This window comes from Simochromis diagramma, unplaced genomic scaffold (genome assembly GCF_900408965.1).
Source record: "Simochromis diagramma unplaced genomic scaffold, fSimDia1.1 OVJJ01000618.1, whole genome shotgun sequence".
Taxonomy (NCBI): Eukaryota; Metazoa; Chordata; class Actinopteri; order Cichliformes; family Cichlidae; genus Simochromis; species Simochromis diagramma.
Window position 1 is genome coordinate 8003287 of NW_024387423.1, and position 13752 is coordinate 8017038.

At 38.6% G+C, this 13752-nt stretch overlaps 1 protein-coding gene across 1 annotated transcript; it reads left to right on the forward strand.

Annotated features, from left to right (window-relative positions):
* Positions 1-7300: 7300 nt before the first annotated feature.
* On the forward strand, positions 7301-13695 carry LOC120722360 (uncharacterized protein C8orf76-like). Its single transcript, XM_040013350.1, has 8 exons — positions 7301-7624; positions 8262-8363; positions 8958-9101; positions 10230-10280; positions 10662-10806; positions 10931-11060; positions 12177-12309; positions 12858-13695. Exons 1-8 carry the CDS (start codon positions 7520-7522, stop codon positions 13128-13130), a joined length of 1083 nt encoding a protein of 360 aa, XP_039869284.1. The 5' UTR covers positions 7301-7519; the 3' UTR covers positions 13131-13695.
* Positions 13696-13752: the final 57 nt, after the last annotated feature.

Below are 13752 nucleotides of genomic sequence, written 5' to 3' on the forward strand. Positions count from 1 at the left end.
GCAGGAGGATAGAAACACTGAGGAGGCATCAGAGCTCAGTGAGGACAGAGTCTGGCTCAAAGCTTGGATTTGAGGAGGAGTCCACTGGCTGTGTAGACTGCAGGAGCACCTTTACACACACGACATGACTCAACAATGGACAAAGGAGAGACTGAGACAATAAATTAAAAAGAATTAGACAGTTTGACATTTTGGCAAGTGTTTTATGGCTGCAACCCACAAACTCATGTCTACTGCTCAGTCCATAAATGTATTTTCCTTAAAAATGTGGCACCATTTAATGTGGCACCATTAGGCTTTCATCAGTATAAGACTTATTGCCAAGAAGCATCGTTACACCAAAGAAATAATTGACCAAGCACAAATTTCCTTACTTTTTAATCTAAGTTTATACTATCTATGACACCACATTCACTATGTTTTCACCCCAGATTTGCTTAAACCGTTATAGGGCGAGGAAGCTTATATGGTAAATTGATCTGCAACATTAACAGAATCTCACTGAGGTGAGATGCACTGCTTCTTGCACACACACACTGTGACAAAGATTAAATTCCAGGCTGTTTGGGCTTAAACTTCTTCATTTTCACACACCAACATTAATTCTCTCTTTCATCTCCCAGAGAAGATGAGGGAGGATTACTAGGAAAGAGAGAGCCGGGCCACTGTGTGTTTGCACAGCTTCAGACAGCGCTGGTGGAACAAGATCTTACTGACAGGCCTGTTAGACTGATGGGCAGCAGCATAAAACACATTCTCTCTTTATTGAAAGCTGTAGCTCTTACTACGGATGGGAATACACAATGAATTTATAAATGAATTAAAGAATGACTATTTTTATTTAAATAATTTCTGTAGCCAAACTTCTGTTCACATTAATAAGTATTTAAGTAGAATAAAGAATGATTTTGATGTAAAACAAGCCTTTTTAGGCTGCATCTCATTAACATTAGCAAAATTATTTCAGGGAACATGGTGGTCTGTGTATTTATTACTTATTAAAAATAGTAATAAGCATATTTATTACTGCTGTCAGGGTAACATTTGGGGTCTTTAACCAGTCAAGTTCAGTTCTATAAAATATAATAATTTACAACAATATTAATGTATTTTTCTTAATTTATTGAATATGTGCAGTATTCCCAGGCACTTAGTCAAATGCAACAAAACAAATGATTTAAGATACCAGAATTAAGTCTCTCTTCCATTTAGCACAATCTGACCAGCTGTACCATGTAGCTTCAATATTTTAGATATAAATAATATCAAAACACAAAACACTGTCACTTTAAAGAAAGAAGGAAATATTCCAGATTCCTGGGGGAAACGTCTGCTTTGATGACCAGTTTGTTCCAGCGTATTGCCCTCTTTTACCAACATCTGCAAATGTCCAGACAGGGAAGAATCCTTCTCTGAGATTGGTATAACAAATATACAAATCTGATATATAAAAAAACAGGGAAAAATTCGCATGCTTTAAATAGATTTCAGTCTTGCAATACCCCTTTACATGTACCTGATTTGTGTTATATTTTAAGTTTTTCATAGAATTCAGATTGGCTAAACATTGAACCACAGAGTGTTGCAGTGGATAAGAGGATTAAACCAAAACCTGTAAACAGCTGATATACAGGTTGGCCAGTATGCAAAGTTTGTCAACCACTGCTGACTGTTTGTCTGTTTGGCAGCAAAATTATGTGAATAGTATATAAGATAAGATAACAGATAAGATAACTCTTTATTGTCATTGCACAGTCATACCTAGTACAACAGTACAAAGAAATTGGAAAGGCATTACTGAAGGAAGCAGTCTGGATGTAGTTTTGATACAGATTATTAAGAAAGAACAATCACAGCACTGTAAAAACGAATCATTTCCACACCAATTTGATCCAATCTAACGGATTTACTGCAATGTTACAAGGAAATACATAATTTCCTCAGGGATTATTCTGATTTTGATCCAGATTAACCTACAGCAGGTTTTATAACTCAAGCCACTTTGTTAGGACTATATCTAGAATATTTAGAAACTGTTCAGTGTCAAATGTTAGCAAAATTAAAAAAAACAAAAAAAAAACAACCCCAATCTGGCTTGTCAAGAGTTCAGATTACAGTTCTTGTGATTTACACAGATTGACACACATTTAAAGGATAATGAAGAATTTGCATATTTAAAGAAAAAGTATTTGAACACTTGTGAACTCTTTGACATTAACAAAATGTCATGTGAAAAAAGAGACAAGTTACTAAAGTGCAGAAGTATCAACATGAAACCTCCAATCAAAATATGATTTTTGCATCTTTAACACCTTAGTGCAGTTATGCAGATACTTAACTTGTGTACCAAGTGTAAGAATGTTTACAAATTGAAATTGTGTTGTGAAAATTCTAATGCTAAGAAAGTTATTTTAGTCTTCGCACAGCACAATACAGGATAACTAAACAGAAAAGGTGAGTAAATAGTTTTATCCTTTCCAAAGACACAGATCTGAGATCAGAATTCTGTCCTCCTTAAACAAATTTGGGGTGAAAACATATTGAATATGGTAAAAAAAATTGTAACTTAAAGAAAATTGTAACAATGTTTCTTACTAATAAATCTTACACTGTGGGAAAGCCTGTTTATTTTCTCCTCAGTGGTGCCACATTTGTAAGGAAAATGCATTTGTGGGTTGAGCAGTAGAGATGAGGATGTGGGTTGTGTTCTGCATCTGCGTCTGCAAAGCAACAACCACCTTCCACAAAGCACATTGTGACACCATCATACACTAAACATCAGACCTGTTGCTCTTTCAAGGGAATTTTGACTATTACAAAATTACATATTTTCCTCCTTCCCTAAGTGGTGTCCTCTGATATGTGTTTAATGCTTTGCCTGCTGTGACGGTAATTTAGGGGGAAAAATATATCTAAGCTGATGTTTTAAACCTTTTTGCAAATGATGCATTTAAAATAAGTGAGGTATTTGCATATTATATCTTTCTTGTTCAAATGAAAGTGTTCTTTACTTGTTTGGTTTTAATCTTACAAATGCCAGTCATTCACTAAACATCAAGCCTGTTCCTCCATTTTTATTTTAGCTGCAGCTTCAGTGAAGCTGGCATGTGCTTTGGTTTGGTTTGGTTTTCTGCCTTGTCCTGATGAAACTGATAGAAAATGTTATATGTTTGATGACCTGCTGTAAAAAGTAGTGTTAATGTATCACGACAATTTGCCAATCTGCGGTTGTGTTTCTGTCCAGCAGCTGCAAACACATCTGTCCCAGGTTGAACCAGTGTCAGGGGTTAAAGGGCAGTGGGCTACACAGCTGCTGCAGAGACAACATCTTTGATCCCTCAGATATGAATGCTCATAGATGCTGACCTTGGAGACAAAGTAAACATTATATTTGTACTAGAGATGGCACGATACCACTTTTTATGTCCGATACCGATATCATAAATTTGGATATGAATCCGATATAGTGTGTTTTTTTTAATCAATAAAACTGTTTTTTTTATATTTTGCTGCTTTTTGTATAAGTTCATACTCAAGTTAAAAAAACAAAACAAAACACTAAAGCTATTCTGTTATACCTGTATGCAAAAAATACACTGCACCCAAAATATTTCATAGTTCAGCAATACTGATCAATCTAATAAACTTAAACCTACTCCATCCTCCCAAATTCTGGTATTTTAAAGAGTAAGCAACCTAACTAATAGGGTTCTAAAACTCCCAGCAAAAAAATAAAAAACAATAAGGAACCACCCTCCACCTCATGGTGCTTAATTGACGTAATCAACTTCAATTTGATGCAGTGTGAAAAAAATGCCCAGAAATAAATTATTTTTCAAGAATAATTAAATAGATTCAACATCTTTCTTCAACAGAACTGCAGACTGCACAGATGGTACCTTCCCAAAGGAAAAAGTACTACAGCTTACTAGGGTATATTAGACTTAACAGTTACTATGTACAGTAATGGACTTCTATACATTTTACATCAGATTAAAACTTTGGGTGTAAGATTCGGATAATTATTTATTAAAAGCTAGACATTTTAAATGAGAATAAGAAAAAAAAGTATGTCTTTGTGCCCCCTTTTCCCTGTTAATGCCCTATCGGCCCCCCTGGCTAAACTTTGCTAGATCCGCCCCTGCTCAGTTACCAGCCGTCAGCTACGTAGAAAAAGATCCTGGTGTAGAAAGTAATATTAAATACATTCTAACAACAGCTTATCAAGCTTAATCGTGCTGCTGTTGTTCAGCCGCTGGTTTCCTCTTTCTGGTGCAAAGTGGGCCAAAAGCAAAGAAGAGAGACAGACTCGCGACGATCAGCTGATCATTGATCAGTTTCATGATTGAAGTAGCAGCAGGAGAGGGAGAGAGAGGCAGTCGCTCCATATATCGGTTGTTAAGCTTAACATGGGAATGCTTTACAAACATTCAGAGATGGACTTACACACTTGCTTTACTTCTCTCTGGAATAATTTCCTCGGAGATGAAATGCGGGATTGGTAGTGAGGCTACACGTGACACCTACTGCTGCTACGTGCTACGGTTATGAGCCGAGTTACGCCATGTCGCAAGTTTTGTGAGGTGCTTTTTTGATATTTAATGGATCGGATTACATTTTTTATTTCTCTCCGATATCCGATCCACTAATTTATGTCAGTATCGGACCGATACTGATACGTAATATCGGATCGGTCCATCTCTAATTTGTACAGATTGGGACTGTGAGCCAAACCCCCTGCCAACATGAAAATATAAATTTCTCCTGTTAACACTCAGAGTGAGGCTGTTACGGTCATTAGGCAAAGCATCCCCAGACTGATTTGCATCTGTGAACATACCACGGTCGTTATGTTTCAGTTTACATTGTCCGTGTAAGTAGCAGCACATGCAAATACTTTTCCATACCAGGAAATTTATCTAACAAGTAGAAGATGGGTGAATAATTAGGTATCGAGTAACATAATGTTATAGTTACAATTTCTAAATTATAAATTTTGATCTACTCTATAACTAATTTATAGTAATTCTTTTCAACAACTAAAACAAAACTAATTACTGTAACAAGCTGCTGGAAAAAAAAAGCCCCTCAACCAGTCAACCATTAAGCCCTGCTTTCTGCTCTGTGTCTACATTCAGTTCAGTCTTGATGCAACATTATTTAAAGCAAATGCTTCTCACCTGTTCACATAATTTAATCGAGATTTTTTGGGGTTTTGACCTCAAACAAGTATAAAATATAAATCTTTTCAAAATCAACCTATAAACTTAGAAACACTGTTTGATTTGATGCTTCAGTGTCTAACATGTTGTGTTTCATTGTTGTTGCTGGTTTTATTTGTGTGTCCCCCCCCTTAAAATCCTGTCCTGTTTTGTAGCTTTTGCAGGCACACTTGTAATCTGAAAGCACTGTTGGGCTCAACACATTTTGTTTTTATAACATGTTCTCTATAAATTCTCTACAGGCTCTTCTTGTTCATGTGTTTTTTGTTCTGTTTATTTATCTGTTTCTTTTTGTGTTATTTCACTTGTTACATTATATGTGTAGTATGACAATTGTCTAAGTGGACAGGAAGGAGAAAAAAAAAGAACAAGGGGGAAATACGGGACTACATAATAAAAGCATTGAGCACAAATAGAAAAATATAGGGAAAACCAAACATACAGCACCTGGAACACAAAAATATGAAAATAAACAGATCAACAAGATCAGCAGATGGAATATACATTTCTCCTGTTCAGAGTGAGGCTGTTATGTTCAGTAAGCAAAGCATTCCCAGAGTTTTACGTCTAATTTGCCTTTGTCAAGAAATTGTGTTCATGTTTTGTGTTCAGAGATACTTTTCTGCATGCCTTGGTTCCAACGAGTGGATATTTGAGTTGCTGTTGCCTAGTCTCAGCAGCCAAAGCATTGCCATTTAGTCCGGACCTCACGTTTCATGAAGCATTATTTAAAGCAAAAATGAATTCTATCCCCCCGCAAGTATAAAATATAGACTTTTCTAAATCAACCTATCAAGACAGAAACTCAATAACAGCTGGCATTTTAAATTAAAATTGCACACATTTCATGTCTCACAGCTGGTTGAGTGCTGTGGAGTTCAGGGACCACAGAGGAAAATGGTACAAAGGGAATATAATATTTCATTAAAATAAAGGATTTAAAAAAAGGTTCAGGTGGAATGTTTTTTTATTCTTGTTATTCTTGGCTGGTGAACTCTTAGCCACCTATATAGCAGTTTCTAAATCCCTCCCCAGGTGTCTCAGCCCCCACTCACACCTTCACCCATGTCACCCAATAACTCACATAATAGCATGAAGGAGCAATGTTTCACTAAGAATCCAAACCTGCTTATAAAACTAGTAACTACTTTGATTGGTTCACATTAAATACATTTGGATCAGACAGAGATGAACTTTAAATAAGTTCAGCTTTGATGTATTTAACTATAACATTGTCTTTTAAGTACCAGTGGGTTTTCTTACCACAATATTAAGAATTTTTCCTCTCAATTTCAGTCTTTTCCCTTTTTTGACACTTATTTTCAGTCTTAGCTCTGTCACTGTGGAAAGGAGGTGTGAAGGATAATGATAAAGTACACAGCTCAGTGAAAGTGGAACTGAGTTTCATGTTTTTGATGTTTTCCCTTTCAGAGCCCTTCAACCTAACATGACATGGAAAGACGCCCTGTACCACTGCAGAGAGGAACGCATGGATCTGGTTTCCATCCTTGATGAAGAGACTTAGGGCTGGGTTGAGTTGGAGGCTCAGAAGGCTGACACTCCCTTTGTCTGGCTGGGTCTTCACTACATCTGTGGCTTCAGCTTCTGGATCTGGGTCAACGATCAGTGTGTATTTTTTAATCAGTGGGCTCCAGACAAGACAAGAACAGCAGTCTGTAGCATAAGTAGATTAATTTGTCAAATACCCTCAGCACGTCATCACGTTGCCTGGTGGGTGGTGTGGAGACTTAACTTTTGTGACTACCTCAAGAATGAGGTGACATAGGCTTTTTAAAATTGATGCCATAGGTGCATCAACTTGGAGGCTGAGGGGTAGCGCTGGCAGCCGCCAGTGTGGTGTAACGTTTCCGTCAGGTTTACAGATATTCAGTGATTGCACCTGTGTCAAATTTCCTCCTTTAAATAAACTGCATAATTCCACATATGTCTTGTACCTTGTAAAATGATGCAGCATCATCAGTGTATTTTTGCCTTAATTTCACTGGATGAATATGCAATTTGAGCACAGAGGCAAATACTTATCAAAAGTGGTCAACTGTTTAGATGGGAGGACACAATGGAGACTCACTTTTACATTTTACAGCGTTTGTCTGAGCCGCATGTTTGACACCACGATATAAATTCTTCTTTATATCCAAGGAGCTGAGTGGTTACTGCGTCATCAGCCGGAACCTTTCTGCCCGGAAATGATTCGTCGGGCTGTTTAACCAAGCGCACAGTAGTTGCTGTATGGGCAGCCTGTATTTGTGGAGTAAATTGTATGTATTTAGCTCCAGATGGAGATATTAGGGAGCACGTTTGACGACTCGGTGTTTTCGGAGGTCAGAGACCGAGTGTGTGTGTCTCTGTCTTCTTACAGCGCCAAACTGTGTGAGCCAGAGGTGAGAGTCTTACACAGAGACGTTACTACATGAAGATAGACATGAAGGTTGTTTAGATTGTCCTTCGTGGTGAACACGAACACAGAGCGTTATGTACAGAACAAACACGGAGCTAAAAGACTAAAGTGCGAATTGTAACGTTTACGATCTGATATGTAGCTCATACAGGAGAATAACTGTAACCATGGTTCGTCATTTTAAGCGTTCGTGTCAAATTAGGCTGGGGATTACAGACACTCAGTTTTAAACACACAAATTAAAGGAAATGAAGTTCATGCTTCTAAATAAGTGCCCAAATAAGTACCCTGTGGCATTTCTAGAGGCCAGACGTCTCCCATGTTATTGCACTTGGCTGAGTCTGTCACATGTTTCGTTTACATGGAGAGAAACAAGCAGATAAATCGGATATCCCATCTCTGAATTAAGTGCGAGATTTCAATATTGCTCCTCTCTGATATCTGTGCTGCTCGCTGTAAGTTAAACTGCATTATTATTATGCTGACGTTTAAACATAGATGAAGCTGAGTAGCTGCTGCATCAGAGCAAAAGTGGAGACATGTACTTCTCTGGCAGTGACTGACTGAGCAGCATCCTCTAACAGCTTTGTGCTGTGTAGTAAAGTTGTTCCTCTCTGCAGTGGTTTTGTGACAGTGCTGCTCTGGATACTGAAGATTCTCTGGAGAAGCAGAAAGTCTACAAGTTCAGAGGTGACCTGGCTGTGAGACAAGGAAGCTATCAGGTACTGTCACTCGTTCAATTTAGTCTGTGCTCTCTTACATCAAACACTTTCTCGGAAAGTTTCACTGGGACATGGAGATCTATTGTAGCAGGTATTTGTATAGCTGATAAACCTCCTGTACAGCTGATGCAAACTAACAGGCAAATAAAAAAAAAAGTCCATTCATGACCATCACTTTGTTGCTTTATCAACAGCATCAGTATTTGAATATTTCTGTAAGACTGTTGTAAAGTTATGAACAAACAAGACTAGTTAGATCATTTTCATATTTCCAGCCCAATAAGTCACCCAAGAAAACAGCAATTTTTATAGTCCCATTTCACACAGCCAAAGAGCACAGATGTAGTCAGCAGTGGTTTACACAGCAGCAACATTTCCAGACAGCATGGAAAAGATTTCCTAAAATATTGACAAGAAACTTCTGTTTCAGTGAAAAAATAAAACCTACAGAAGCTGTTTAAGGGTTGGACCAAATCGCACTCTGGGTTTGACTCTTCCTCTTGTTGTTGCTGCCACTCTCACTTTTCCACCTTAGCGTTTGTAACGTTTTAGAAGTCTTGTTTGGTTTCTTTTTGTTTGGTGTGTGTGGGTCAGAAAGCCTTGGAGGCATACAGCAGCTGCCTGCAGTGGATCGCTGACAACAACCTGACCATTAGACGAGATGTAGTGGAGGGGATGGCCCGATGCTGCACCAGACTGGGACAGAGAGACAGAGCTCTGGAGTTGGCCCAGTTACTGGTAATTCTTTACCTGACTGGGTTTTCCATGAGGAACAGTCAGAGTGAATACTGTCAGCTACCATGTGACCATCCTGTGACTTTTTATCCATTTTTTAAAAATCTGTCTTCCTTAACAGTGACCCTGTCTGCACTATAAACTCTGAACACTGAGGGTGTGTTCCAAAAGTCCCTCCTATCTCCTTTTTCTAACCTCTTTTCCTCTTTTTTGGATGAAAACATCATTGAGGTCAAAGAAAAGTGGGTCGGATCACTGAAAAGCATTTAGGAAAAGAGAAGAGCTGTGCGATGAGAATTGGAACAACCTTACACCAGTCGGATGACGGATGTTGAAACTAACTCGTGCAGATGGACTACAGAATACAGAATCTTATTTCACCACAATGTGTTTTAACCTCACTCTGCTTGTCATTTAAATGATAACAGCCTGTGAGAAATATCCCATAGCCTTTAAAATTAAACCCATCTTTTTGTCTTATATTAACCAGCTGTGATCCAGGGGAACATACTTCTTTTCCCCTTTTTAGGATTTCTGTGACTGCAATAAAATTCCATCCCCCCCTTATACCAGCTGACCTGAAGTAAAAATAAATTTAAGACAATCCGAAAGTCTTCAATACAGCAAAGGACGAGCTCATAATCTTTACAGACCTTCTATAAATCCCTGTCCTTCATGCCATAATCTGCTGATATAGTTTTACATTTTAACAGCAACCTGTTAAAGTCACAGCTGAACTCTGAACATCACACAGCTGGATTAAAAACTACTTCTTGGTGAGTTGTTTCTTCATGAAGTATAAAATACAGTTATAATTAACATTTCCATGATCGGCATCACTTTGTTTATAATGTCGATTGTTTTCATTAACAGTCAGATGGTCTACCGCTCTGAATTATGGTATGCCATCTTCTCCCCTTCATAAAGGATGTTCCAGTGGATCCTAAGGAAGCAATAAAGGAAGGATTGAAGAGTCACTTTTCTCACTTAGGACCTTAATAAGCAAAATGGACTATTGGAACACACCCAGAGTTTGTCCTCAGAGGCTAAAAGCCTGCAGACCAGATTTAGTGTGAACTGGTTTAACTCTAATCCGGACCTGATAGTAATATGTACGTGATCTCTCTACAGAGCAAAGACGCCTCCAACACCTGTCACCTAACCAGCCTCCTGCTGCTCAAGGTCAGCTTGAAAAACACACACACACACACACACACACACACACACACACACACACACACACACACACACACACACACACACACACACTAGTGATTTAGATTCACCAGTTTAGTTTCCACTACTTGAGAGAGAACCCACCCTGACACGGGCAGAACATGTGAACACAAAGGCCCCAACCAGATGATGGATTCGAACCCAGGACCTTCATGCTGTGAGGCAACAGTACTTTTTAGAAATCATTACAAATGAGTAACTTAAATATTGAAGAATCAGTTCCACTGTGTTGCTCCCAGTATTCCTAACACAGGCGGCCTTTTCACCCTTTTCTTGCTCACAGTCCCAATTATTCTGTACAAATCTAATGTTTACTTTTTCTCCAAGGTCAGCATCTATGAGCAGTTTGGAGCTGTAGGATCAAAGATGTCGTCTCTGCAGCAGCTGTGTAGCCTGCTGCCCTTTAACCCCTGGCACTGGTTCAGCCTGGGACAGATGTGTTTGCAGCTGCTGGACAGAAACAGAACCACAGGTAGTGTTTCTTTAACTTCCTTCTTCAAGTGTATTGCTATGTTAAATGAACTCTGTTGTACTTTTTTACAGCAGGTAATCAAAGATATAACATTTTCCCTTTGCTGTATTTGTGTTTTTCAAAGAATCCTCCTCCTCTGAGAGCTGCAAATCAACAGATGAGCAGGAGGACAGAGAGGGGCATCAGGAGGAGACCGCAGAACTCAGCGAGGACAGAGTCTGGCTCAAAGCTTGCACTTGTTTCATCAGGACAAGGTACAACATGTGACTGTGACCCCTGTATTTACATTCTGTATGTTCATATAAGCCAAAACACATGCCAGCTTCACAGAAGCACCAGCTAAAAATATTCAGACAAATTGTATTAGTTAAAGTTTTCTTGAAAGACGAGCTGGGCTGATGTTTGGTGAATGACTGGAGTTTGTGAGATTAAAATAAGTAAAAAAAAATCGTTTGAACATAAAGAAGTAATGTGTCCTAGCCTCACTTGTTTTAAAAGCCATCACACTGAAAGAAATCGTCAGCCTAGATCAGCTGTCTCAAACTTACATGAGCTGTGCCAGACACGTGGCAGCACTTCTGCTATAATTTTGTTCGTATTTAACAAAATAAAAATGCAGACATAAGTGTTCACATTAGTTTTTGACTGCTAGTGAAAATTGTTTTCTTTACAAATAACTCTCACTGAACTAACACGGCCAATCCCTCAGCATGTTTGTCTTCTCTGCTCATATTGCCTTCATAATAAATCATTTTTTGCTTTTTAAAGAACTTATTTTAACATTGCACTCAACAACAAACAAATCCTTCCTAACAAAAAAAGTAACTTCTAGGGGTCAAATTTCATTATAGTTCTTCATGCCAAAATACGGGCCGCAAGTGCCCCCCTGGCTTTGTGTGAATATAATGAGATATACAGTTCTTATCCTAACAGTGAGCAAGTTGCTGGATTACAGTATCCAAAACAGTTAAGACATAACTCTTACTAAATAAAATATACACAATATGACAACACAAAATAGGTCAAAAAGGTGACACTTACACTAAATAACAACATTAGTGAAGTAGAAAATGGAAAAAAATAAAAAATGAATGAAAACCTACATTTAATACAATACAGAGCTTAATATGTAAGATGGTAACAAATAAATGCAGTTATTGTGGTGTGAAGTGGAGCTGAAACAGGTGACTGTCCAGTAAGTGGTGCAGAGTGTTGTATGGATCCTTTAATTATCCACAGCCACAGTCTTTTGGATGATGTCTGTGCCAGCTGTCAAAGGTTTAAGCATAAAAAAGACCAAGTATAGACCGATAATACAGGGTATAATATTAGATATAAGAGTACTCACATTGTCTTGCTGCCTCCTACAGACTCCTGTTGAGGATCCTACGACAGCAGCAGTCCTCCTTTGTGCTTCAGCGTAGTGAAAGAGTCCTACAGATGACAGAAGAGGCGTTACAGCGGCTAAACCCCAAACAAGAAACCCTGCAGGCTCTCACTGAGGTGAGAATCCTTCTTGCACACATACTCTGAAACCAGTTTTTATAGTCCCACGATTCTGGTCGGAGGGGTTTTCACACACCAGACTTGCTCCTGTTGAGTTCGTCAAGATCCTGATTGGGTGTCAGTGGAGGTGGATAACATAAGCTTCTGCTAAATGTTGACTGGTTGACAAGTGGGCTTGATTAAAGAAAGTGGTGACAGTGGATTTACAGGAATATGGAGAAGTTCAAAGACAAAAAAATGTCATGAAAAGCAAAGACAGTGGCTGTAGTGGACAGCTCATTGTTTTTAAGACTCTGGTTTGCTTCAGCTCTTTGTACACGGTTGGCTGGTGGACCAACAACAGCACGAGCATCAGTGGCCCACAGACCGTTTGTACCACATACTTTAAAGACTGCTTCCATCTGGCAGCTTGGCTCTCTGCAGGCAGACGGGACATGCCGTCTAGCTGGACTACAAGACCTGCTTGAGGAGGCTTAAATTCCAGGCAGTTTGGGTTAAATTGGCTCATTTTTACACACCAACATTATCTCTCTTTGGTCTTCCAGGTGATGTCAGAGGACCTGATCCCAGAGAAGATGAGGGAGGACTACCAGGATGGGGAGAGCCTGACCAGTGTCTCTTTGCACAGCTTCAGACAGCGCTGGTGGAACAAGATCTTACTGACAGGCGTGTTAGAGACTGACGGGCAGCAGCATGAAACACAATATCCTCATGCTGCAGTGTTGACTGTTTACAAAGGTGAACACAGACAGGAAGGAAGTGAAGAACCAGCTGAAGATGGTTCAGACAAGCAGCACAGTGAATGTGGTCGTCATTAAGCCTACAGACTGAACCTTCACTATTTCATCCACTTCACGGCGATAAATATACGGCAGTGCCTCTGATCTGTATCAAACCATGAAACAAGTGAATTATTTTAACTGCTTCATTTTGTGCTTAACATGTTTAAAATGTGTAACATCTCTGCCAAAGAGGTGATGTTTTCTAACAGTTTTATGTTGTTAACAATCCATTAAAATTTGGCTTACATCCATCAACATCTTCAAGGTCAACTTCATGATTTATTGGTTGAAAACTGACAAAAACTGTGAGACTGTGATTCCTACAAATGTGGTGTATACTGTCAGCATATAGAAAGTAGCACGAAAGGATTTAAAATATCTTCGACTGACAGAATTGATAGCTCTGCATGTATATAGCATTGTTATCTAAAACTGTGTTTTTTACTTATTGTTTGTACTAATAACATATAGGTATATAGAGAATGATATATGGTGATTTTGAATATCTTGTTACTTTAGACCTCTGAACTTTCCTTCAAGGCCAACGAAGGTCAGACTTTCATAAAATGTTGTTTAAAAACAAAAACAAATCTTAAATTGATCCTGCTTTTGTTTGTACTGAAAACATTTAGGGAATGATAAAGGTATATGGGGATTC

Bases quoted from the DNA above. Each gene is read 5' to 3' on its own strand.
- LOC120722360 (XM_040013350.1), top strand. From the start codon at position 7,520: ATGGAGATATTAGGGAGCACGTTTGACGACTCGGTGTTTTCGGAGGTC. The intron at 9,102-10,229 runs GTAATTCTTTAC...ATCTCTCTACAG, and splicing joins TGGAGTTGGCCCAGTTACTG to AGCAAAGACGCCTCCAACAC. The intron at 10,281-10,661 runs GTCAGCTTGAAA...TTTTTCTCCAAG, and splicing joins CCAGCCTCCTGCTGCTCAAG to GTCAGCATCTATGAGCAGTT.